This window comes from Pelophylax lessonae (assembly GCF_965119305.1).
Source record: "Pelophylax lessonae genome assembly, chromosome: 3".
Lineage (NCBI taxonomy): Eukaryota > Metazoa > Chordata > Amphibia > Anura > Ranidae > Pelophylax > Pelophylax lessonae.
This window is the reverse complement of record NC_138770.1, coordinates 464790583-464818144: the sequence shown is the minus strand read 5'-3', so window position 1 is coordinate 464818144 and position 27562 is coordinate 464790583. Positions and strand designations below refer to the sequence as shown.

The 27562-nt window shown below is 44.4% G+C and overlaps 1 protein-coding gene across 2 annotated transcripts in view; it reads left to right on the top strand.

Moving 5' to 3' along the window:
- PDE10A (phosphodiesterase 10A) overlaps positions 1–27562 on the top strand; it is a 796398-nt gene that overhangs the window by 567563 nt on the left and 201273 nt on the right. For both annotated transcript variants that reach the window (XM_082252527.1, XM_082252528.1), the window contains exons 11-12: positions 7413–7555; positions 9497–9589. In XM_082252527.1, the coding sequence (XP_082108653.1) occupies positions 7413–7555; positions 9497–9589 (236 nt within the window). The remainder of the gene's footprint in view (positions 1–7412; positions 7556–9496; positions 9590–27562) is intronic.

Below are 27562 nucleotides of genomic sequence, written 5' to 3'. Positions count from 1 at the left end.
CAAAATTGCATCTGTTTTCGGGGCCCTGGCCGCAACAGTTACTTGCCGTAATTTGCCAATTAGTGTAGCTGCATGGCGATCTTTTAATCCATCTCTTATGGCAAGTTGCAGTGTATGAACAGCACATCTCATATGATGAATAGTAGCAAGCTTCAATGCTTCTTCAACAAAGTTGTCTAAAAAAATGTTAGCATTCTCTTCAGTTTCTAAACTTTCTCCAATACTTGCAGAGCTGTCTTCCTCTAACTCTAATATCTGTTTGTTACCTTCTTCTTCTGCGTTCATCTTCTCAATTGTGCTTAACTGTTGCTCAACATGTTAGAAGCGTTATCTGTCACATAAAATCTGTTCCTTTGTAATTTCAAAATCTTCTAGAACACCCTTCACTAACTTCTGAAGGTAATCATTGGTGTGATGTGCCTGAGTGTCCTTTAATCCGAGGGTCAGTGTTATTGTTTTGTTATTTTCATCCACAAATCTAACATTAATAGCAAAATAATTGACTCTGTGACGTGTGCATGCATCCATTTTAAGGAAGACAAAACGTCCTTTCAGAACTTTCTGTAGTTCTTCCTTTTTACATTTGGCCTCCTCAATAATAAGTTTCCTTATATTAAGTCATTAATTATAACTTTTTGTGAATTGGGACATTTAAACTTGCTTTTTTTTAAATTCCAATCTAAATTTAGTTGGAGTCGGAGTCGGTGCATTGTTTGCCGACTCCGACTACAGGTACCCAAAATTTCCTCCGACTCTGACTCCTCGACTCCGACTCCACAGCCCTGGAGATAACGGCTCTTTTGAAGTGTAAAACCTTTGCATTCCATGAATTAAATGAGGTGGGGAGGGGGATAATATTGCTTCGTGTATACCTGTTCTGCAAGACTGTCATGGCTGACCTATAATGACTGAACAACATGGCCGTTTGCTACAGCTTTTCGTGTGTCCAGTCCGGGATATCATTACAGATGCATGTACAAAAGTTTGTGCTGTAGGCCAGAAGGATCGGTTGTAAGACCGAAACATCTGCATTTCTCTACTTTCTGGGAGGACCGGGTTGTCAAACAGTGGGGTTAACAGAGAGGGGTCAGAAGAGAGCGCATAATTGTCCCTCCTGCGATCCAAAACTTGTAGGGCAGAAATCGTCAGTGGGTAGAGTGTGGCAAATGATTTAAAGGAGTCCTATCCCCAAAGTAATGCGCTCAAGTCTATAGGGGACATATCCTGTTCGATCACTGTTTAGGCCTTGTACAGGGGGCGATGGAACCACTCCAGGAGACGAGACACAATAGCAGAGGTATGGTATATTTCAAAGTCCAGAAGGCCTGCTCCTCCCTCAGACTTGGGGTGGCAGAGAAGTTTGTTTCAGCCTGGAGTGGTCCCCACGCCAAATAAATCAGATCGCAAGAGAGAGAAGAGTTCAGAAGAAAGTAGAGGGGAGCGCAATCGGCAAAGCCTGAAATAGATACAACCGTTTGGGGAGGATATCCATCTTCAGTATGTTGATACGGCCGAACCAGTAGGCTTGGATATTCTGTTGTGACTCAATTAGCCGCCTGATCTTGTAGAGAAGTGGGCTGTAATTAAGACTGTAGAGGTCAGATACGCTTGTGGGAATGGTGGTGCCTAGATAGGTAATTGCTGTGGCTTGCCAACGAAAATGAAAGTTGGTTTGGAGTGCGGATAGGGTTTTAGGTGGTAGAAAGATGTTTAAGGCCTCCATTTTAGCTAGGTCAAGTTTGAAGTTGCTTATTGCGCTAAACCTATGAATCTCTGCCAGTATAGGGGGGATACTGATGTGTGGTTGTATGACATACTGTGTAAGAGAGGGTCATCTGTGTACAGGGATAATTTGCAATGGGCTGATGGGGTAGACATACCATATATGGAGGGGTTAAATCTGATAGCCTGAGCAAGATATTCTATGACTATGGCAAATAATAGGGGCGATAAAGGGCAGCCCTGGCGGATACCATTCGCAATGGGGAAACGCTCAGGTTGGATCCAGTTTACCATTACCGTGGCGGAGCGGGATGAGTATAGTGACATGATGCAGGTAAGCATCTTGGGGTCCAAGCCAATCCGAGAAATGCCCAATTGACTCTATCAAAGGCCTTCTCCGTATCACATGAGAGTAGGCAGGCAGGAATGTGATTGCCTAAAAACAGGCTACCTATAGCGCTTGCTCTGAATACATATAATTATAAACGTAAAGTGTTAAATTATATATGTTATAATAGTCCAATAAATATAAGCAAAAAAAATTCTTCAATGAAAACACTCTCCAATGAAAATCCTAAAGAAAAATTGCAAACAATTTTATATAAACGGTGATTCTTCAGTGCAAAATTACTTCTTGAATAAAGTGCAGGTGCTTTGTGCAATAATAAATCCAAGTGACAGAGGTAAGATTCAATCACTCACCAGACGTTGTGGGTCATGTGTGCCTTATAGCACCAAGACCTAATCAAGCTTGTATAGCCCACCGGGCTAAAAACGATCTCTTTATCTTGCTTCTATGTGGGTGAGATAATGGGGTCCCCCTCCGTCTCCTCTCCCCTCGCCAAGCCAAGATATATGCAAAGAAATGTGAAGCTCCAGATGGTGTATTACCTTTTTTTAAAACTTTTTATTCCCAATTGGGCAAAAGTACATACATGCCAAAAAATATGCCAAAAAAAATAAACTTCAAGTCAAACAGGCAAACTTCAAGCAAAAAAAAAAAACACCAAGATATAACCAAACTTCAAGCCAAAAAGGGCCAAAATAAATGCAGGGGAAGTCAGGTAAATTCCTGTGCAAGTTGTAGCCTCGTGGGCCGCTTGTGACCGTATGTGTACGGTGCAAACCGATCGGTTTGGACGCTAGCGGGAGAGCTTCCGGCTTGCGTTCCACCACCTCGCATACGTTCCCTTCTGACGCGTTTCGTCACTTCCTGTGACGTCTTCGAACGTCCCCGAAGACGTCACAGGAAGTGATGAAACGTGTCAGATTGGAGCGCACAGCGTGGTGACGTATGTAAAGTGGTTGAACGCAAGCCGGAAGCTCTCCAGCTAGTGTCCACACCGATCGTTTTGCACCGTACACATATGGTCACAAGCGGCCCACGAGGCTACAATTTGGACAGGAATTTACCTGACTTCCCCTGCATTTATTTTGGCCCTTTTTGGCTTGAAGTTTGGTTATATCTTGGTGTTTTTTTTGCTTGAAGTTTGCCTGTTTGACTTGAAGTTTAATTTTTTTGGCATATTTTTTGGCATGTATGTACTTTTGCCCAATTGGGAATAAAAAGTTTTAAAAAAAGGTAATACACCATCTGGAGCTTCACATTTTTTTGCATATATCTTGGCTTGGCGAGGGGAGAGGTGACGGAGGGGGACCCCATTATCTCACCCACATAGAAGCAAGATAAAGAGATTGTTTTTAGCCCGGTGGGCTATACAAGCTTGATTAGGTCTTGGTGCTATAAGGCACACATGACCCACAACGTCTGGTGAGTGATTGAATCTTACCTCTGTCACTTGGATTTATTATTGCACACAGCACCTGCACTTTATTCAAGAAGTAATTTTGCACTGAAGAATCACCGTTTATATAAAATTGTTTGCAATTTTTTTTGGGACTTTCATTGGAGAGTGTTTTCACTGAAGAATTTTTTTTGCTTGTATTTATTGGACTATTATTATAACATATATATTAAACACTTTACGTTTATAATTATATGTATTCAGAGCAAGCGCTATAGGTAGCCTGCTTTTAGACTACTTACTTTCAACCTATCTTTACTATAGCAGCTGCTAAATAATAACATATTTATTCACTGGAATTTTATATATTATCAATGGAATTATGTATACACTTATAAGCAGTTTTTTACCTCACGACTTTTAGAGCAAGCGCTATAGGTAGCCTAATTTTAGACTACTCACCTACAGGAATGTGATTGCGTTGGGCGAAAGAAATTATATGAAGTGTTTTGGTAGTATTTTCCCGGGCTTCATGTCCTGAGATGAACCCCACCTGGTCTCTATGAATAATTGAGGGGAGTAGAGGGGACAGGCGGCTAGCCAAGATTTTAGCAAACAATTTTAGTTCAACATTTAGTAATGAGATTGACCTGTAATTGCTGCAAGTGGAGGGGTCTTTTAGGGATAACTGCTATCTGGGCTTGTAGGAGGAGGGAAGAGGGTAGATGGGAAGGAGAGGCATGCAAGGTAGAAGATGGGAAGGAGAGGCATGCAAGGGAGGCAAATTATACAAAGAGGAATAAGAATTAAGGAACGCCTCAGCAATTTCCGAATTGGCGTAACGTTTGGTATTCGAGGTAGAGAGGATAAAAAGGAATTGCTGAGTGGAGTTGCCTGGGGTGTATTATAGGGGCAAGGTGTTTGCCACATTTATTAGCCTGAGAGTAGTGGACGTGACATCCCTTGTCTCTAGCAATAAGACAGCGTTCTGCCAATAGACGTAAAAGATTGCAACGGGCATTAGACAATTCTACCAAAGTAAGGGGGTCAAGAGTACATTTATTGATGGCTTTCAGCGTGGCAATTTGTGATAGAAGCATTCTTTCTCAAGTCGGGAACCATGTTTAATAAATATACCCCTAAGAATGCATTTGTGCTTCCCATTTAGTTAGCGGGTTAGTGTGGTTGTGAGTATGGTTACTAACGAAATTGCAAATGGTTTGGGTAACTGCTTGGGAGCAAGCCACATCTGCAATTAGGTTGTCATTCAAACTTCAAGAGGGTCTGTCATTGCGCTGGGTAATACGGCCAAGTATCAAGTGTACCAGGGCGTGGCCTGACCAGAGTCTTAACCCGATGGAGGAGGAAGGTGTGGAATCTAACAGGGATTGAGAAATCAATAAATCGTCTATCCGATTATTGGTTGAGTGGGAAGGGGAGAAGTATGTGTAATCTCTCCCAGAGGGGAATAACATCCGCCACACATCAACCAGTGACATTTTGGAGAAAAGTGAGCGAAATTTGGTCAAGGAGGTAGGGGACACAGAGGATTTATCGAATGAAGGGTCAAGTCTCGGGACAAAGGGAGGCCAGGGGTAGCTGGTTTTAGGGGCCAAAACTGTATGGAGATTTGAGGGAGTTCAAATGTTCCTAGGAATTTAGGAAGGTATCCGAGGGTGTGAAATATGGCGGATTTGCCCACGTGCGAAGCCGAGAGATGAAACGAAAAGCCCCAATGTTATTTGATTAGTTTGGCTTGCAGTGCAGTGGTCAGCGGCTTCAGGGCTTGAATCCTCAAGGGTCAACTTAGAGAGATCAGTCAATAATTTGACCAGGAGGTTGTTGAAAAGAATGGAGTCCTGCATGCGTGCAGCTTGTATGATGTCGGCCTTCACTTTGTAATAGTGTACTCTACAGATGACGTCCCTGGGGAGAGCATGGTTGGGGTTCTTGAGCCCCAGAGCTCTATGGATGTGATCTAGCTCTATAAGGGTGTCCTTGGGCTGTTGAAGGAGTTGGTTAAACAGGGCAGTAGCGGCTGATGGCAGATCTATGGTTTCAACAGATTCAGTAGACCTCGCATGCATTTATTATTATGCTTGCTCCTGTTTTCCTGATCATCCTGGTGGTAAAAGAGCTCTTGGATTTGGGTAGCGTGTTCCTGAAGGATAGCTTCATGTGTGTTCAATTTAGACACTAGAGTCCACAGAGTGCTCAATATCCTCCAGTCTGCCAGCTACATCCTTGCGAAGGTCTGAAATCTCCTGCTTATAGGAGTGGTCTAGACTTTTAACGTAGGCCTCAAAATCGTGGCGGGTCGGGAGGGCTTTAATGTATATGCCTCCATGCCCCAGCTCTCACCCGAGCATTGTGATTCAGCTGAGGGGCATTCAAAGTGGACCGACCCACGGTCCGATTCTTGTGGGGATTGCGTGCAATGCTGTGTTCTCACCTCAAAGGGTGCATGGTGTGCTGAGGAGCGTGTTGGCGCCATCTTGTAGGAGGGGGTGCTGTTGTGATTCACTCCAGAGCAGGTGAAAAATCGTCCATTTTTCTCCCTCAAGTTGTGTGCCCGAGGGCCGGCTACCTTCGCTGCAGCTTCTCCTGCCCATGGTGTGTCGTTTCTGAGGATTAGTGGGTGCTGGGAGCCGTGTGATACCCGGTCCCTGCGGGAGCCTGACCGCTTCATGTGCTCGGCCACGCCCCCCTAGGGTTTTATTATTAAATAAATGTTGCTAGGCAACATTTTGCCTAGAAAAGTAAAACCTAAATAACATTCCAAGAGGCCAAGTGTAACAAAAGTTGTGCAGAGTTTAACAGTTACTTTTCTTGAGAAAGCAGTCACAGCCTGAATAAAAAAAGGCTGTCCCCTGCCAGCAGGCTGCATGGAAGCAATGGTCTCTTTGTAGTAGTGGACCATGCCCAATGCTGAGTCTGGGATAGGCCTCTCTCTGGGCATTATAGAAAAGTGACACGAGGAAAGCCAGAAAAAATGTTCCATAGCTTGATGAGACCAGGACTGAACTTTAGCGCAAACCACTGATTTAAGGAAGCCAGTGCTGCTAGTTACCCTGGAAAAAAACATTTCTTTGGTGAAGCTTATTGGTGGTAGCATCATGTTATGTGATTTCTTTTCTGGGAAACTGATCAGAATTTTAGGGCATTATGGAGCCAAATACAGAGTGTTTTTAAAAGCAAAATTATGTTTTCACGTGCAAGTAACCTGAGAATGGGGGCAGACAGTGAACATAAACCATTGCCAAAGCAACATTGGAGTTGATGGAATTCTAAGAAGCTCAGTTCTTCATTCTAAGACTTCAACTGTGAATTGTGAGTCTAAAAGAAAAGATTTGGAAATTGCTGTCGCTATCAGCAGTCCCCATGTAAACTTCCAGAACTTGTGCAATCTAGCCAAGAAGAAACATTGCAGGATGCAGATGTGTTAAGCAGATACTGTCATATTCCAAAAGGCTTGCAGCTGTATTGTAACAAAAGATGGTTTTAGCAAGTATTGGCCTCAGGAGGGTTTATACTAAAGCAACCTGCTTTTTTGTTAAATTTTGTGTTACCTTTTGTGTTACAACAAAAAGATATTTAAAATGTTAAGTATATCATATAACATTCTAACTGCATCTAATTTGATCCATTATATTTTCAATCTGTAACATTACAAAATGTGGAAAATTCCAAAGTGTGTGCATACATATGAAAAACACTGTATCTATTCCAGATCTGTCTGTTCTACTTGATTTGCCATGGAATGATGCAAAATGTGACCTTTTGTTACCAACTCCTCCTCAGAATTAGGACTTGTTTTATGCTTCATCTGAAGGAAATGAAGCGCATACCTCTGAAGTTGCCAAAATGGCTATGGAGTCCTTTTGGCTAGGAAAACAAAAACATTTTGAACCGTGCTGATTTTTTTCTTTTTTTTTCTTGTTCCAGATATATGCAAAGAACCTAGTGAATGCAGATCGCTGTGCACTTTTTCAGGTTGACCACAAAAACAAAGAATTATATTCTGACCTTTTTGATATTGGTGAAGAAGATGAAGGAAAACCAGTTTTCAAAAAGACCAAAGAAATAAGGTGAAATCGTAATTTTAAATCTTTTCAACTGCAAATCACAAGTAGGGCCATACTCTACTGCAGGCGTCTTCAAACCCTCCCTCCAGTTGGCCCTCCAGTTGTTCAAGAACTACAATTCCCATCATGCCTAGTCATGTCTGTTAATGTCAGTTTTTCAATCCCTCATTGGATGTGTAGTTCCGCAACAGCTGGAGGGCCGTAGTTTGGAGATCCCTGCTCTACTGTAATCTTCTGTGATCTCCTGTCTTAAGTGAAAACCGATCTCTTGGTATTTGTTTCACTAATTAAAGTTAATTTGCACTGATGCTTTATTTTTGATTCACTTTTAATTTTGTAATATTTCTGCATTAACATGTCATGAAAGGTGATTTGATTTTTCATTCAAGTCCTGAAACAAGATGAGAACTTAATACAACAAGAGCCAAAAGCATCCTACAGTACTTTTGCATTTATTTATTGATGCAAATGATCCAAAACTGTTTTCTTTGTATTGCTTCCTTTATGTGAAATCCCTGATGTCCCTGCTAGTCCCCTTGCTTTCCTATTAAAAACTGCCCATACTAAGCAGGAGAACACACTGTGGTCAGTTTTCTAGCTGTGCTGGGAACTCAGTGTACTCTCCTCCAAAGATCAGACTTGTCCTGACACCCAACGCCCCCCCCCCCCCCCCCGCTGCACAGCCATTTACTGAAAAGCTCAGTGTAAGGCTGCTTCTCCTCCCCCAGCTCTTATGCAGCGATGAACAAAGGGAATGCGATCACTTATATAAAAGGGGGAAAAGGTATTTATAATGTTTTTATAAATCTTTACGAAAAGGTTTTGTCTTTCATTTCTCTTTTAAACAATCCCTTTTATTCCTGTTAGAAGGAATGTAAACACCCCTTGTAATAGAAGTAAGGATTATTTACTTCCAACCTGGACCGGAAGATGACGATGTCCAAGGCGATAGAGGCAATCAAAGATGATCTACTCTTTATATGCCTCTGGTACCAGCCGGCGGCACCGTCAAATCTTTTCTTGGGTGAGCTGGCGGAACACCGGCAAGCGGGCACTTCTGAAAAGGTTTCGGCTGCTTACGAGAAAGCCAGCCGCTGGCTGAAAAAAAATTACCAGAGTTATGGCGGATGGCTTCAGCAATAACCCCAGTAAATCGCTTTAAAGCCAAAACGTATATATACGTGTTGCAGTCGGGCTTTAAAAAAAGCAGACGTACTCGCCTCCATGCTGCAACATCTGTATATAAAAGCGAGAATTGAGCAATCACATGATCACTCAGTTCTTTGTCTGCAAGCTGTCAGGCAGTGGGGTGGATCCCAACAATATTGTATGGATCCTTCCAGAGCTTGGCAGCTGCCCTGTCAGCTGATAATGGGCAGTAGCCTGCTATAAGCTGACTTTGGGTCACAGGTTGACAAAAGTAATTGTACTCCTGTGACCCACAAGAGAAATATGGCCAAAAACGTTAACCATACTTCTCTCTTAATCTAATGGAAATAGCATGCAAGGACCTGTAATGGGAAATTTATGCAAGGAAACCCACAAACTTCCATGAATTTACATGGTTCTGAAAGGGGTAATGTAATGGGCTAAACTACTTCCAGGCTGATGTGCTGGACTGATTAACTGTTACCAAGGAACTTTACTGTGGGTTTTTTTTTTTTTTTTTTCTAGAGGGGGAGTGGGAATTATGTACTTGAAAGCAAAGGTTCACATAATTATGCTTTTGCCCCTAAAAAAAAAAAAAAAACGGTCTGTGAACCAGCATTATGTTTTTAATTCCTTTATAGTGTTCTCATCTAGTTTTAGTTCTCATTTGAAAAATTGGTCCTTATTTAGTTTAAAATTTACAAACCTATTCAAATTAATTCAGACCGTTTTATTTTTCACTGTGGACAAGAGTGTATCTAGTTTTGACCAATATTTTTTTCTTGTTTCATGCAGGTTCTCTATTGAGAAAGGTATAGCTGGTCAAGTTGCAAGAACAGGTGAAGTTCTTAATATTCCTGATGCCTATGCAGATCCACGCTTTAACAGGTAATGTCAAATTTCCCTTTATAGTTTCTCCTTCATTGTAGCCGATAACTGAAGAGTTAATCCTGCCTACCTGTTAGGACAGAAAGTTAAAAGATCTCTCTCTTGTTTTCCTGTCCCCAGGTCTGCATGTCATCTAGGTACAGTCGATTTTAGACGCCTGGGTCCAGAGCATTGTTACTTTGGGCTTTAAGATAGTTTGGTCCTTTCCTCTTCCCTGCTTTCTGCCCTCAAACTTGCCCTCTTCTCCACAGAGGAGGGTGGATCTTCACCCTGCTTTCCAGCAGCTCCTTTCTTGGGGGATCATTGCCCCAGTCCCGGGGATGGAGATGCTTCAGGGGTTTTCTACCAAACTGTTCGGTCCCCAAGGGAGACTCACCCCGTTCTGGATCTGAAAATTCTTAAACTCCTTCAGGTTCAAGCTGGCCTCTGTGGACATTATTGTGGACTTGGGCTTAAAGGTAGCCTCCCTTGAGGCAGTACCATACTCAGTTTCATTCCAAGCCACTGCAACTTAAAGGATATGTTTTCTTTTGCAAATAAAAAATAAATGCACATCTTTTTGCAGTTAGAAAAAATGTTCATTTATTTATTTATTTTTTACAATGAGCCTGCAAAGCATTGCACCTGCGTTCAGCAGATTGAGGGTGCAATGCAGGACTCTTACAAACCGTATGTGTAAGCTGTCTGCTCGTACCTCATACAAGCAAGCAGTTACACACTGTCACCTGCCACTAGATGCAGCATGCCACGGTCACCTGCCACCAGATACAGCTTGCCACCGTTGCCTGCCACCAGATGCAGCTTGCCACCGTCGCCTGCCACCAGATGCAGCTTGTCACTTGCCACCATCGCCTGCCACAGAATGTAGTGTGTCATTAGGTGCTGGCAGCTAAAAGGTTGTAATTAAAACCTATGATTAGGTGTAACTAAAAGGCAGCCTCATTTTTGGGCATTTTACCAAGGCACCCCAAATAAACCTCAAGGTACCCTGGTTTGAAAAAGTCTGGAATAGACAAACAAGAGTTAACAATATAATAAACAATGAAGAAGAAGGCCCCTTTCACAGCTTTCCGCTCAGATGGATCTGGCCTATGTGAAAGGGGCCGAACAGGGACATGACCACAAGAGCTTGCAATCTGGGGGATTTGAGTAGACACCTGCCTATTGACTACGCACCATTGAAATCCCAAGCCTTTCAATGCTGACCTTCTTTTGAAATTGCTATTAGCCTGGCTGCCATGTTAAGCTCGATGCTTAACCATGTAAGGACTGCCCTCGTACATTTACTGCGGCAGGGTGGCCCTTAAGTGAGAAATCACGTACCTATGCATGATTTTGTTGAAGGGCTCTAGGGGGCACGCACCCTGTGTTTAATCAGCAACCAAGCAGCAGGTCCGGCAGTTGTGATGGCCCCCGGCCACCCACGATCATACAGGAGAATGACAGAACAACAGTCTGGCTATGTAAACAAGGCAGACTGCTGTTCTGTCAGACGGGAAGAGAGAGATAGTGTTCTACTAATCAGGAACACAAATCTCTCTCTTCCTGCAGTCAGTCCATCCCCCACACAGTTAGAAAGCACTCCCTAGGAGCACACTTAACCCCTTGATCACCCCTGTTACCCATTCCCTGCCAGTGTCCTACAGTAACAGTGCATATTATTTAGTACTGATCGCTGTATTGGTGTCACTAGCCCCCAAAAGTGTCACTTAGTGTCAGATTTGTCCACCGCAATGTAGCAGTCCTGCTAAAAATTGCTGATCACCTCCATTACTAGTAAAAACCATAAAAAAAAAAAAGTCCATAAATCTATCCCATAGTTTGTAAATGCTATAACTTTTTTGTGCAAACCAATTAATACACACTTTTTGGGATTTTGTTTTACCAAACATATGTAGCATAATACATATTGGCCTAAACTAATAAAGAAATTCGATTTTTACAATTTTATTTTTTTTATTGGATGTGTTTTATAGCCGAAAATAAAAAATATTGTTTTTTCAAAATTGTCGGTCTATGGTCGGTCTAGGTGGGGTACAGCATCGCACGACCACGCAATTGTCAGTTAAAGCAAAGCAGTGCTGTATCGCAAAAAATAGCCTGGTCATTAAGGGGGTAAAACCTTCCGGGGCTGAAGTGGTTAAACTACTCAAAATCACCGACACAAAACAGGCTATTAACCTGCATTGAATATGGAAAGGAGGTGGGCATGTGACGATGCCCCACGCCCCCACCCTGTGATGAGAGCATGATGATCATGTCCTCTCTCTCTCTCTCTCTCAGATCCCGCAGTCGGGACTTGAGCGAGAAGGAGAAGTCAGGCATGGGCAGCAGTCTCAACACTTTTAGTAGAAGAGGATCACACAGCCCAATTACCTGCAGCTTCAGCACTCCCTCCCTGAGAGCATTCCACTGGACCAGAGAAGAGGAGGAGGTGGGTGGAAGCTAATTACTCAGTGCGGAGGAGGAGGAAAGTAAATTCTCGTCATTGGCTGCTAGGCGGCAGGCGGCTAGCAACCAGTTTGGGAATCGGGTAATATACAGACAGGTCCATAAATATTGGGACATCAACACAATTCTAATCTTTTCGGCTCTATAATGGACTTAAAAATTAAACAAACAAGATGTGCTTTAACTGCAGACTTTCGGCTTTAATTTGAGGGTATTTGCATCCAAATCAGGTGAAAGGTGTAGGAATTACAACAGTTTGTATATGTGCCTCCCACTTTTTAAGGGACCAAAAGTAATGGGACAATTGGCTGCTCAGCTGTTCCATGGCCGGGTGTGTGTTATTCCCCCATTATCTCATTTACAAGGAGCAGATAAAAGGTCCAGAGTTAATTTCAAGTGTGCTATTTGCATTTGGAATCTGTTGCTGTCAACTCTTAATATGAGATCCAAAGAGCTGTCACTATCAGTGAAGCAAACCATCATTAGGCTGAAAAAACAAAACAAACCCATCAGAGAGATAGCAAAAACATTAGGTGTGGCCAAATCAACTGTTTGGAACATCCTTAAAAAGACCACGGAAAACAACTGTGGTGGATGACCGAAGAATTCTTTCCCTGGTAAAGAAAACACCCTTGACAACAGTTGGCCAGATCAAGAACACTCTCCAGGAGGTAGGTGTATGTTTGTCAAAGTCAACAATAAAGAGAAGACTTCACCAGAGTGAATACTGAGGGTTTACCACAAGATGTAAACCATTGGTGAGCCTCAAAACAGGAAGGCCAGGTTAGAGTTTGCCAAACAACATCTAAAAAAGCCTTCACAGTTCTGGAACAACATCCTATGGACAGATGACACCAAGATCAACTTGTACCAGAGTGATGGGAAGAGAAGAGTATGGAGAAGGAAAGGAACTGCTCATGATCCAAAGCATACCACCTCATCAGTGAAGCATGGGGGTGGTAGTGTCATGGCATGGGCATGTATGGCTGCCAATGGAACTGGTTCTCTTGTATTGATGATGTGACTGCTGACAAAAGCAGCAGTATGAATTCTGAGGTGTTTCGGGCAATATAATCTGCTCATATTCAGCCAAATGCTTCAGAACTCATTGGACGGTGCTTCACAGTGCAGATGGACAATGACCCGAAGCATACTGCGAAAGCAACCAAAAAGTTTTTAAGGTAAAGAAGTGGAATGTTATGCAATGGCCAAGTCAATCACCTGACCTGAAACCGATTGAGCATGCATTTCACTTGCTGAAGACAAAACTGAAGGGAAAATGCCCCAAGAACAAGCAGGAACTGAAGACAGTTGCAGTAGAGGCCTGGCAGAGCATCACCAGGGATGAAACCCAGCGTCTGGTGATTTCCATGCATTCCAGACTTCAGGCTGTAATTGACTGCAAAGGATTTGCAACCAAGTTAAAAAAGTGAAAGCTTGATTTATGATTGTTAATCTGTCCCATTACTTTTGGTCCCTTAAGTGGGAGGCACATATAAAAAAAACTGTTGTAATTCCTACACCATTTACCTGATTTGGGTGTAAATACCCTCAAATTAAAGATGAAAGTCTGCAGTTAAAGCACATTTTGTTTGTTTCATTTCAAATCCATTGTGGTGGTGTATAGAGCAAAAAAGATTAGAATTGTGTTGATGTCCCAATATTTGTGGCTGCTGTGTGTCAGTTTCATTCTGGGGCGCTGCATTGTCCCGGAATGAAGGTGCCTGGGACAGACATGCCAGCTATGTGGCGCCAACCTGACACCCCTCCAATGTGTGGCACCCGGGGCAGACCCTCCTGTTGGTACGCCAATGGGGGGGGGGGGGGGGAGTCCTTTCTCCCGAAGCTCTGGAAGGTGTTCATGATAGACTATAGCTTGTTGGCCTGGGTCAGAGCCCTGGAGAACCTCTCGGTAAAGGGAACTTGATCGCCAGTGGAGCCTCAATTCTCAATCAACAGCCTGGAACTTGGGGCAATTTGGTTATTTCTCCATTTCTGGACCTCTCATCTATAAGGCTCCCTGATTAGGATTTAGTCATTCAACACCAAGGCAGGGGATTACATCGACCATCAAGGGGGCATAAGGGAGGAGCTCAAAAAGTGGATCTATTTCTAGTTTGGGCACAGCTCCTCTTTCTGGCCTTCTCCGCAGTTCAAATTCTATGGATAGAAAATTGGCAGGCATACTTTCTCAGTCATCAGCATTAAGTTCCAGGGGAATTGGTTGCTTACCCAGTGGTAAGAAGTCTGCTGCAGATGGGGGACACCAGTCATAGATATCCTGTCATTTTCCACAAGATAGATTTTAGTAAAGCTTTTGACACTGTCCCACATAGAAGACTTATCAATAAACTGCAGTCATTGAGCATGGACTCCCATATTGTTGAGTGGATTAGGCAGTGGCTGAGTGACAGACAACAGAGGGTTGTAGTCAATGGAGAACATTCAGAACAAGGTCATGTTACCAGTGGGGTACCTCAGAGATCTGTACTGGGACCAATTTTGTTTAATATCTTCATAAGTGATCTTGCAAAAGGCCTCGCTGGTAAGGTTTGTCTTTTTGCTGATGACACAAAGATATGTAACAGGGTTGATGTTCCTGGAGGGAAACGCCAAATAGAAAAGGATTTAGGAAAACTAGAAGAATGGTCAGAACTCTGGCAACTGAAATTTAATGTGGATAAGTGCAAGATAATGCACCTGGGGCATAAAAACCCAAGGGCAGAATATAGAATATTTGACACAGTCCTGACCTCAGTATCTGAGGAAAGGGATTTAGGAGTAATTATTTCAGAAGACTTAAAGGTGGGAAGACAATGTAATAGAGCAGCACGAAATGCCAGCAGAATGCTTGGATGTATAGGGAGAGGTATAAGCAGTAGAAAGAGAGAAGTGCTTATGCCGCTGTACAGAACACTGGTGAGACCTCACTTGGAGTATTGTGCGCAGTACTGGAGGCCATATCTCCAGAAGGATATAGATACTCTAGAGAGAGTTCAGAGAAGAGCTACTAAACTAGTACATGGATTGCAGGAAAAAACTTACCAGGAAAGGTTAAAGGACCTTAACATGTATAGCTTGGAAGAAAGAAGAGACAGAGGGGATATGATAGAAACTTTTAAATACATAAAGGGTATCAACTCGGTAAAGGAGGAGAGCATATTTAAAAGAAGAAAAACTACCACAAGAGGACACAGTTTTAAATTAGAGGGGCAAAGGTTTAAAAGTAATATGAGGAAGTATTACTTTACTGAGAGAGTAGTGGATGCATGGAATAACCTTCCTGCAGAAGTGGTAGCTGCAAATACAGTGAAGGAGTTTAAGCATGCATGGGATAGGCATAAGGCTATCCTTCATATAAGATAGGGCCAGGGACTATTCATAGGATTCAGATATATTGGGCAGACTATATGGGCCAAATGGTTCTTATCTGCCGACACATTCTATGTTTCTATGTTCTATGTTTCTGAATGGGTATGTGTACAGGTCCAGAATGCCTTGGGTCTTTGCAGTGGATGCCCTGGTGACTCCGTGGAATCAGTTTAACTTGATCTACGCCTTTCCCCCCGCTAAAGATCCTCCCTCACCAGCTTCTCAGGATCAAGAGTGAGGGCCTTTCAATCATTTTCAAAACACGGAACTGACCCAGGAGGATGTGGTATTCTTGAACTTCATCAAAGACTTGGCAGACATTCCAATGGCCCTACCAGATCCGCCAGGTCTTCTGTCGTGGGTGCTTGTCCACCATCCTACTTCTATGTTCGCTTTATTGGCTCTGCTGTTGAAGCACAAGATCTAAGGCGCACAGATGTCTCTCAAACTAATCTATCTCTACAACCCTAGAAAATTACCTTTTGGCAAGTCTGCTTTTCCTGTTGCAATGTTAAAAACATTTAAGCCCAGGAAGTTCATGGGAAAAGTCTTGTCTTTCTTACAGTCTAGTATGAATTAGCATGTGGACTTCATTACCATTAAAGGTCAAATTTTGTCTCTAGCAAATCTTTTCTCGAGATTGCTTACATCTTATTCATTAGTGAAAGTCTTTGTGCAGGGTGTTGCTCACCTTATTTATAAAAAAAAAAAAAACAATCTAAAGTGAAACCTCAACTTGTTTTTTTTTTTTAAGTCCACTCTTCAAAGCGTCGTTGCTTCCTAAGGTGATTTCTGCCATCCATCTTAACCAAGAGATTGTGCTTCCCTCCTACTCTGTAACATTTCAAGGAGATTCTATCCACTGTCTGGATGTGGTAGACCAGGGTTTGACAAATTTGCTTTGAATCTAGGAGCCAGCTAAAAAAGTTAAGAGCCGTTTTTTTTTTTTTTTTAAACTAACAGGGCTTTTTTTTTTTTTTTTTTTAGACGATGGAGATGGCAGATCTTGAACTTGCACATGGAGGGGACTGGAACCGGGCATGCACACTGGGTGGTTTAGGGGAAGCGTGTCCCTTTGGGGCTCTCGGGGTGTGGGAATTTGACACTTGAAGTTCTTAGGGCAGAGGTTTTTGATGTGTGTAGTGTGTGGCATTCTGCGTGGCCTGGGCTCTGCTCACCTCCCTGCTTGTCTATAGTGTGTGCACAGGGACTGGCAATAAGGAGGGGTGGACCACGGTGCGCACAGATTGGCTGTTCAAGAGGGGAGCCTTTCTGCACTGTGATGGCGGGTCTGCTGGTTGAGGGGGCGGAGGGTGCACGGGGATGCCAGTGTGTGGAGAGAAACTTTGACTCTGCTATAGTTTAAGCATCTTGCTCAGTCTGTCCAGGACTTTCCTGGGAACAAAACAGAGCTCTAGGTTGTATATGACTTGAAGTCTTTTGCAGGAAAAGTGTCAACCCATGAACACTAGCTGAGCCTTTTTGCATGAAACCGTAAATATAGCAACCTATTTCATGTACCAGTAAATACATATTCGCCAGCACACCAAGGTTCTTGCAAAAGCAGTCCAAAACTTTATTGAAGTTACGATCACATCAAAAAAAAATGGTGCAACGTTTCGGAGCCGCACAGGACCCCTTCGTCAGGCATGTGATACAGTGCAGGTTGTGAACAGGGAATATATAGAGACATACCACCAATAAAGTGCATAAAGGTGACACCCACATGTGATTACATCATTCTCCCGCCTATTGCACCTAGTAAACAGCTTCAAATGTCAGAAATCAGTGTTAATAACACAAAATATCAAGATCCTCATACCTTGGTTAAGTGTATTCATATACTGGTGCTGGTCTGTGCTGGCTGGAAAGGATGATCACCGGGATGAATCCCGATCCCCCCCCTTAAGCAGGCAGAGCCGAATGTCATTATTGCAGAGCATTGCGCAGCGGTAGCCAATCACGGCGCGCCACGTAGGTCATCTGTGTGCGGGGCGGTCCGTCCTCCGATGTACAGCGTCCGTCGTCGTCATGGGAACCATGATGCTGGGGCTTGCATGCGCATCGGAGCGGCTTCGGCTTAGAGAGGGCAGGGGAAGGTGTGGGCTGTCAGAGCAGAGAAAAGGATAAGTGTACAATCATACACAGGCAGATTAAATACCCAGAAGTTATCTGGCAAGAGGAGCATAATCAGCTTAGACAAAGTGCAGAGTTGAAGAGAAAAAGGAGAATCAAGAAAAGGGGAAACAAATGAAAAGCGAATACAAGAGAGACAAAGCATGGAGGAGGAAAAAAAAAAGGAAAAGGATTTCAAAAGAAAAAAGAAATGAGAAAAATGCTAAAAGAATTATTAAAAAATGTATGTATGCAAGAAAGGGGAAAGGAAAAAATACAAAAGTAAAGAGAGGAAAAAAAGGAGAAAAAAATATATGAAAAAAATGAAAAAAATAAAAATGAATATAAAAAAATAATAAAATAAAATAAAAATAAAATAAAAAATAAAAATTTAAATTTAAATTAAAAAATAAAAATAAAAAATAAATAAAAAATGAAAAATAGGAAAAAAATACAGATGAGAAACAAAATGAATGAGAACCTGGAAAATTGTAAGATGAGAATGAAGAAGAAGGGTTAGATTGCGATGTATAGAACGAGCTAAGAAAACAGGGTCGGTGAGAAGGTGCGGGGAGTGTAGTGCTGGCATAGGGAAGGGAGGGTAAAGGGAAAGGCGGGGGGGTCAAAGCAAGTGTGAAACGAGAAGAAAAAAAGACCAGTATGTCAAGGAGAGTGAGAGACATGATACGTAAGCCAGAGCCTTGCCCAAAAGCCCGGGGAAGGAACAAAGCATTATATGGAATAAACTGTAAGATAAGCGTTAGACATGGACACTGTGTCCTATTGTCGATATGCGTAATTTTATAATGCAATGCGTTCGTAAAACAATATGTCACCCACATTGCGGCATCATAGTATTCCATATTAACAACTCAAACTCGACATAAATGGTTACACAGAAAAGAAAGGGGAGAGAGAACAGACATGAGGGAAGGGGGGGGGGGGAGGGCAAAGAGAAGAGAGAGAACAAAAGATACATATCTCTTGTAAACGCTCATGATTGATCGAGTATATCTCAGGAAAAAAGGTGTCAATATCGTCACATTGGTATAGGAACTATCTGTCCCCGAGGAAACATGTGAGGGACAAGTACGTGTTGAGGCCCCCTGGTTGTACCGTACCCAAGGTATAGATCCAGTACGCCTCACGGCGTAGGAGTAGTAAGTCCCGGTCACCTCCTCTGTTCGGTTGTCTAACATGTTCAATAGCCATCCCACGTAACTCATGGGTCTGGTGTCTGGCCGTAGCAAAATGTACCGCTACGGGTTTGTAGGGGTCGGCTTGTTCACCTTTCTCAACCTTTGCTAATGTGGTCCTAATGTCACTCCTATGTTTCTGAAACCGTATTTTGAACATACCCCTTGTCTTGCCAACATATGTTAGTGTGCAGGGACATTTCAAGATGTAAACACAAAAGTCGGTATTGCAATTCAGATAATCCAATATCCGGTATTGGTTGCCCCTGTGTGGATGTGAGAAATATTCGCCAATGATGAGAGAATTACATACATTGCAGTTATGACATTTATAACACCCTTTCTTGTGTGAAATCTTGAAGGGGGCTGGGGCATACTTCCGTCTGGGATCAGCCTGTATCAAATGTTCTCGCAAAGATTTGCTACGTTTGTAAGCTATCATGGGTTTTGTCTTTAGGCCCGATATGAGGGTTGTATCTGCCTGTAGAATGTTATGGTTGTCCATGACTGAATCCTTGATCCTGTCGGATTCGCGGCTAAAGGTGTATACAAGTAATGGGCTTCGTTAGAATTGTTCGTTCTGCGCCGTTCAGATGTGGCCCTCTCCAGGGCAGGATCAAGTACCTTGCTGGGATAGCCTCTTGTCAGAAATTTTTTGTACATACTCTGTAGTTGCCGCTGTCTTTCTTCGGTATCAGAGCAGATGCGTATCACCCTCATATATTGTGAAATTGGTAGGTTCTTACGTAGGTGGGTAGGATGAGCGCTCTGATAATGGGAGTAGAGTGTTTCGGTCAGTAGGTTTCGTGTAGAGAGAAGTGACGACAGTGCCATCTTTTTTGGTGATTAGGACGTCTAGGAACGTAATCTGGTGGTCCGAAATGTCTGGGTTGAAGACTATTCCGGGGAATATCCCATTCAAAAAATCCACAAAAATTGTAAACGCATCACTGTCCCCCGTCCAAATTAAGAAGATATCGTCTATATACCTCATCCAGCCCTTCACAAAGCTGTTGAAGGGACTGGACGGATATACGTGCTGATCCTCAAGGTAGCCCATGAACAGGTTTGCGAATGAGGGGGCCGCCGAGCTGCCCATGGCAGTCCCTCTAATCTGTGCATACATCTGGCCTTCGAATTTAAAGTGATTACTGGTCAGAATAAACTCAAGGCATTCAACCACATACTCGTTTGGTAGTTCAGGGTTGTCGAGCGCAGTGAGAAAGTGTCTAACGGCTTTTAATCCAGCGTTGTTGGGTATACAAGTGTACAGGGACTAGATATCCATGGTCGCAAGCTTCCAATCCTCGTGAAATGAGGAGAATGTTTGTAATTTGTCAAGGAAATCGCTAGTGTCCCGGACATAGGCTGGTAAAGCTCTGACGAGCGGTTGCAAGTGTGCATCTATAAACTGTGCCAACGGTTGGGTAATCGCTCCTGTGCCTGACACGATGGGTCTGAATTTCAGCGGGGTGGTTCCCTTATGTATTTTGGGGAGGCCATAGATTACGGGCGTGCGAGGGAAATCGTCTGCCAGAAATTTAGCGACCTCCTCGGTTATCCAACGATTCACTAGACCTATACTGATCAAGTCAGATAGTCTATTCTTAGTACTCTGTAAGGGGTCCTTACTGAGTTTTGCATAGCTTGTGGTGTCAGCCAGCATGGACAGCATACCTTCCCTGTAATCCATGTAATTCATGATCACAATCCCACCCCCTTTGTCCGCGGGTTTAATGATGATGTTCTTATCATCCTTGAGTGTTTTTAATGCCGAGAACTCTTCAGGGCTAAGGTTTGTGTACGCATCCCGGGACTTGTGGTTAAGGACTTCATGTTTAATGGTGCGACTGTAGCTCTCTATAGAGTGAAATTGTCCAGGAGGGACAAATTTACTCTTTGGCCTGAAAGGAGTAGGTGTGGCCACATGTGGTGTGCTTGATTGTTTGCCTAAAAATTGTCTAATTTTTAAAGATCTCTCAAACTTGAACATATCTACCTCAAAGTCAAAAGCATCAATTCTAGTAGTAGGGCAAAAAGACAGGCCTTTAGAGAGAAGCCGCAACTCACCGTTGTTGATCGGTCTAGAAGACAGGTTGATTACCGGGTTTGTTTGGTGTTCCCTCGTCCCCTGCTGCGTGTAACCGGGGTGCCTCGGTCTTTTGATGCCCCTCCTGGATCATCTTTTCCGCTGGCCACCTGAAAAGGGGGTTTGGAACTCACACTTGTGGAGTGCGCAGCGGAAGCTGGCGCGCCGGATTCGCTATCTGTGGAAGGGTTCTCAGTGGGACGATCACTGTCGGATGTCGACTGGTGTTTCCCTTTTTGGATTGCCCCAAAGGGGCGAGTCCTGGTTCTCCTTTTTGGGCGTGTAGAGCCTGTGAGCCATGGGTATACTCTGCCTTCTTGATAGTCCTGGTTGACAATTTTGAGTTTGTCGCGTTTAGCTTGTCTCTGACGTTCCATGTATTCTGTCAGATCGTGTTCAATTTTCCGGAGGGTTTCTGTAGGGTTATCCTCGCTCTGTATGGCGTGTTCCAAAGAGACCAACTCCCCGTTAACCTGGCACAACTGTACCTTCACTTCTTCTATGACAATCAGCATATAGTTGAGGGCGTTTTGGGTGGAGACCTCACACCACCTTTCACAGAACTCACGTTTGTGTCGTCCAATGGTTGGTTGGTTTTTGATGCGAAAGCCTCTCGGTATTTTCCTTGTTCGGTAATATTCAGATAGTGTCTGTCCATGTAACTCAAGGTCGATGCGTCTCTTCCTAAGACGTTTAATTTCACGGCATCTATCCGTAATCGTGTCGCATCCAAATGCTTTGTCCTTCGCACCTTCCCCCGCCCTCTCTAAGCCGAAGCCGCTCCGATGCGCATGCGTGCCCCAGCGTCATGGTTCCCATGACGACGACGGACGCTGTACATCGGAGGACGTACCGCCCCGCACACAGATGACCAACGTGGCGCGCCGTGATTGGCTACCGCTGCGCAATGCTCTGCAATAATGACATTCGGCTCTGCCTGCTTAAGGGGGATCGGGATTCATCCCGGTGATCATCCTTTCCAGCCAGCACAGACCAGCACCAGTATATGAATACACTTAACCAAGGTATGAGGATCTTGATATTTTGTGTTATTAACACTGATTTCTGACATTTGAAGCTGTTTACTAGGTGCAATAGGCGGGAGAATGATGTAATCACATGTGGGTGTCACCTTTATGCACTGTCTTTATTGGTGGTATGTCTCTATATATTCCCTGTTCACAACCTGCACTGTATCACATGCCTGACGAAGGGGTCCTGTGCGGCTCTGAAACGTTGCACCATTTTTTTTTATGTGATCGTAACTTCAATAAAGTTTTGGACTGCTTTTGCAAGAACCTTGGTGTGCTGGCGAATATGTATTTACTTGTATCTAATCCAGTTGCCAACTGGTGATCGCTTCAGCACCCAACACATAAGAGCCTACATACCAGGAAGGTGTGCGATAGGAATATGTACTATATATTTCATGTACCATACAGCCAATACAATACATTCCCACGCCGCCCTGCTCTCTCTGGCCCGGGAATATCAACTTAGAGGGGCGGGCTGGAACGGCCTTTCACCTTTTGGGCAGAGATAGCTCTGCCTGGCAAGTAGTACAGTTTTCAGGCTTCTTCTTGCACCCAGTGCAGGATTGCACAGAGGGTGCAGTCAGAACCCTGGCCTGGGAACCTGGCCTGGCTATAGCTCCCTGGCCTGGGAACGACATCATCTTAGAGGGCGGGCCGGTACTGATGTTCACCTCTCTAGTGGAGATAACTCACCCTGACGAGCAGTATGGCTTTCAGGCTTCTTGTGCTGGCTGCAGGATCTGCTGCTCGGGCATAAAGTGTTAGGCATCAGGGTAGATGGCAGATTTTAGCAGCATACATGACAACAATAGGAGTGTTTGTGGTGAGTGGGCTGTCGGAAGCCCAGGCGCCAGGACCCAGGGTCTGGTTACCATGGCGACCTGGAGTCTGGGGTTTGTCAAAACCTGTGGTAGACACTGTGCAAATTTACATCTCAACTACAGCTTCTTTTAGACAATGGACTTGATTCTTTGGGGGAGATTTATTAAAGTTGCTGCACACAGCATCTGATGCAGCTGTGCATAGTAACCAGTCAGCTTCCTGTTTTTTTTGTCAAAGCTTTTTGTTCAAGCTGAAGTTAGCAGCTGATTGTTTACTAAATCTCCCCCTTTTACTTTCCTGATCATCCCCATAGAGGTCATTATGCCTTGCCTTTCACTGTTAAACAGGTGGATTAGACAAGTCATTATCTGATTGTCTGAAGGATAGTTTCTCGCTTTGCATTGAGGGCATACTCTGTCAGACCTCTCAGTTCTTCATGGGTTTTTTCAGCATGTGGCATCTGTTTCCCATATTTGCCAGGCTGCCATCTGAACTTCTGTTCACATGTTTGTTTTTCGACGGGGACATTCAAGCCACTTTTGATTCCCATTTCGGTAGTTAGGGGCTTCAGGCTGCTCTTTGAGTTATTGAGTCATCTTTTTGCCATTTGTTCTCATGGACCTGTTAGTGTTTGTTTCTTTTTTGTCCACCTGTGCATTGATTTTGGATATTTTAATTGTCTAAGACATAGATACCCTGTCCTGTAATGTAATATTACCACTTCAAAACCTGGCCAATTCTGACATTTCCCACACACATAAAAATCTGCCTTTTTTTACTCGAAAATTTCTTGGAACCCCCAAACAATAAAATAAATATATAAAATATGATGGTATGCTGTATAAATAGATACTTGACAACATTAAAATTGGGGTACCTAAAAATCTTCATAGGCCATTCTTTAAAAGCCTTTACAGATTACCGTACTTTTTAAATGTAGTTTTTGGTTGAATTTTGTTGCAATCATGAGGGATGAACAACATCCCTTTCTCTATCGCTCATTGACAGACGTAGTCTTCTTGATTCTCAAGAGCTGGGTTATGTTGTCTCCGCAGGAGTAGGACTAGGCAGAAAGACAAAACGTTCTGGCTCCACCTTAGGGGCAGTCCCTGAGGGTATATCCTCCCTCTCTCTGCTACAGGGAATCAGTTTTTTTCTGTCTAGTCAGGAGTAAGGACCTAAGCTCCTTGCTGGGATCTTTTTGGTCCTGGCAAGATTTTTTCTTTAGAAGAAATATTTTTTAGGTAGTTTTTTCTCCAGTGTTTTTCCTGTGAGATCTTCAAGCAAAAAACGCCGGACTGGGCGACACTAGTGGTCACCCCAGCCGGCCTACGAGCGCGCGCAGACCATTGCATTGCGCTTGGTCGGCCGCGACACATTCAAGTAAGTATGCGGGGCCGGGCGACGGGCTGGATGTTGAGATCCAGTGGTCACCCCGGTTTCTGCCTACGAGCGCGTGCAGACCAGAGCTCCGCGCTGGGTCGGCCGCGACGGAGTCCCAGTGGAGGGACTGACCTTGCGAGTTAAAAGTCTCGCTTGGACGCCAGGAACCAGAGAGTCGAGGCGTCCGGAGTGGTCCACAAACCCCCACCCCGGTGGAGAGGGTATTGTGAAGAGAGGGTGCCTGTCGGTTCGGTATGGTGAGTAAACGTTCCCTTTTTTCTTTCCTCGTTATGAGGCAGTATGAATTATGGGCCCGCCGCCATTTTGCCGTAGACCAGGTGCATGCATGTCCTCAGGTCACGCCGGCCGCCATGTTTTTGGAGTCTAATGTCTCCTATATGGGGGCGGCCATGTTTCATGAGCCCAGCTACCTCGTGGAGAGCTGGGAACGCCGGAAGGCGTACACAGGGGGCGGAGCCACGTCCTTCTACCCGGGAAAAAGCAACAGCTCCTTCCAGTCTGTAAAGACAGACGCTGACTGCAGTTGGTTGGAAACTTCACTGCATCGGTTGGTGAGCCTTGGGGGTCCCTCTCTCTCTCTGTGGGATCGAGAAGCAGGTACTCTGAGGGGCGCTATTGCGCTAGGGGGAGACACATAAAAAAGTAAAAAAAAAAAAAAAAAAAAGAGGTATTTTTTATTTAAAAAAAAAAAAAAAAAAAAAAAGTTTTTTTGTGTTTTCTGGCAAAGGTGTCCTGAATTAACATGGACCCTGCCACTCATGTATCTCCTCCGGATCCCCTCGAGGGGTCTGCGGGATCCTCCAGCACCCCACTGACGATTAAATCATTGTCCGCTATTATGGAAGCTTGTGTCCCGGGTGGAAGTGGCTTGTCAGGGACAGGGCGCAAGTAAGCGACCCCCGCCTAACCCCTTATTATCTGAAACCTCGGATTCAGACTCTGAGCCTATTTCTGCAGTTGCAGGTACTTCATCTGGTATTGGTGTCTCGTGTACTGTCTTTTCAGACAGTGAGGAGGATGTTTCGGCATCAGCCATAGCCAGAGAGGAAGCGTTGGTAAACGCACTCATGGTATCTGTTCAAGAGACCTTAAGATTACAGGGTATTCCGTCAGAAATAGCTGAAACTGAAATCCCTTTTGGGACTAAAAACGCATCTAGTGGCGAAGGTTTTTCCATTGCCCAAATGTTTTGGCAATCCAATCAAAGAAGAATGGAGTCTGCCAAAACGCATTTCTACTATTTCTAAACGCATTAACAGGCGTTATCCGTTTGAGGAAACCCTCATTAAGAAATGGACAGAACCACCTGTGGTGGATTCACCAATTGCTAGATTGAATAAAGCCACGGTTATTCCTCTAGAAGACGCTCCGTCTTTTAAAGATCCAGTGGATCGCAAGATAGAAGTTATGTCTCGCACCATGTTTACCTTGATTGGATCAGCTTTCAGACCAATATTTGCTATTGGTCTGGTTTCGCAGGCTGTAACTGTATGGACCAAGTGGTTACGCCGGGACCTAGAAGAGGTCCCTCAGGCGGTATCAGATTTGTTGGAACAGATGATACAGGGGTTACAGTTTGTGTGTGATGCGGCGTTAGACGCCACTTCATTATTGGCGCGAGCATCTGTCTCAGCGGTGGTTCTCAAGCGTACACTGTGGCTAAAAGGTTGGTTAGCCGACCAAGGTTCCAAAAAAGCATTGGCTAATTTCCCCTTTTTAGGAGAGCGTCTATTTGGAGCCAACTTAGATGAGATCATTAAGGATCTCACGGGTGGAAAGAGCACCTTTTTACCGCAAAATTTTAAAGGTAAAGGAACTCGTCAAAGACGAGGGCCTTCTTTTTCTGCTCACAAGAGGTTTTTTTCGTCCCGCGGGTGAAAAAATTAAGTCCTCCAAAGCTCCTGCAGGAGGCGTCAGGGGTCGTTGGTCGGGCAAGCAAAAGCCCGCCCCCTCTAGACCTGAAGATAAACCGTCCAAAGCCTGAAGGTGCGCCCCCCACCCATAACTGGGGTGGGGGGACGTCTTCGCCGGTTCCCGGATCCATGGCTTTCCAGAATCCCGGACAGATGGGTTTGCGAAGTCATAAGGTCAGGGTACAAGATCGAGTTTCAATCTCTCCCACCGGCGCGATTCTTCCCTTCCAATAGCCGACTATCCCCGGATCGTTTAGAATATCTGTGGAGAGCAGTCACAGATTTACTACAACAAGGAGTGGTAGTCCACGTTCCTTGGACAGAACGCTTTCAGGGGTTTTTATTCAAACCTATTTACAATACCCAGGAAAGAGGGCAAAGTGCGTCCAATTCTGGACTTAAGAGCACTCAATTCTTTTGTCTACATAAGAAGATTCAGAATGGAGTCCATTCGCACAGTAGCAGCCTTTCTGCATCCAGGGGATGTCCTAGCGTCCATAGACATCTAGGACGCATATCTTCACATTCCCATTTTCGCAGGACATCAGCGGTTTCTACGTTTTTCCGTAGAAGAGAACCACTATCAGTTTGTGGCGTTACCTTTCGGTCTCGCCACGGCTCCGCGGGTCTTCACGAAGGTGTTGGCCCCAATGTTGGCACTTCTGCGCCAAAGAGGCATATCGATTCTAGGTTACCTAGACGATCTTCTGCTTCATGCAGAGTCTCCTCAGACCTTGCTACAAAACATAGAAATTACTATGATTTCTTTACAGGAATTCGGGTGGCTGGTGAACCAGCAAAAGTCATTTCTGGTTCCCACCCAGAGGCTCGAATATCTGGGTCTAATTCTAGACACAGTCAGGACAAGAGTTTTTCTTCCGGTAGGGAAACTCCGAAAGATTCAATCAGCAGTCCACCAACAGCTGGTCTTCCCTTCGGACTTGCATGAGGGGTCTGGGGTTGATGGTGGCTTCCTTCGAAGCAGTCCCATTTGCCCAGTCCCATACCCGAATTCTTCAGCAAGAGATTCCTCTCAGATGGAATCGGAATCCGGAATCCCTGGACAATCAGATCCGATTGAGCAAACAGACCAGAGAGTCTCTGGTCTGGTGGCTTCGGTCTCCGATGCTCAGCCAGGGAAAGTCATTTCTGCCAATATATTGGACGACAGTGACCACGGATGCCAGTCTATCCGGATGGGGAGGAATTCTCGGTCAGTTATCTGTCCAGGGACTTTGGTCCCCGGAAGAATCCAGGTTACCGATAAATGTATTGGAACTGAGAGCGATCAGACTTTGTCTGATTCACTGGACCGAGCAGCTCCAGGGCAGCCCGGTTCGGATCCAGTCGGACAACGCCACGGCCGTGGCTTATGTCAATCACCAGGGGGGCACCAAGAGTGTCCGAGCGGCCAAAGAAGTGGCTTGCATTCTTCGCTGGGCGGAACGATTTGTTCCAGCAATCTCTGCGGTGTTCATTCCGGGGGTGGAGAATTGGCAGGCAGATTATCTCAGCCGTCAGACTCTGGATCAGGGGGAATGGTCCCTCCATCCAGACGTTTTCCACCAGTTGTGCCT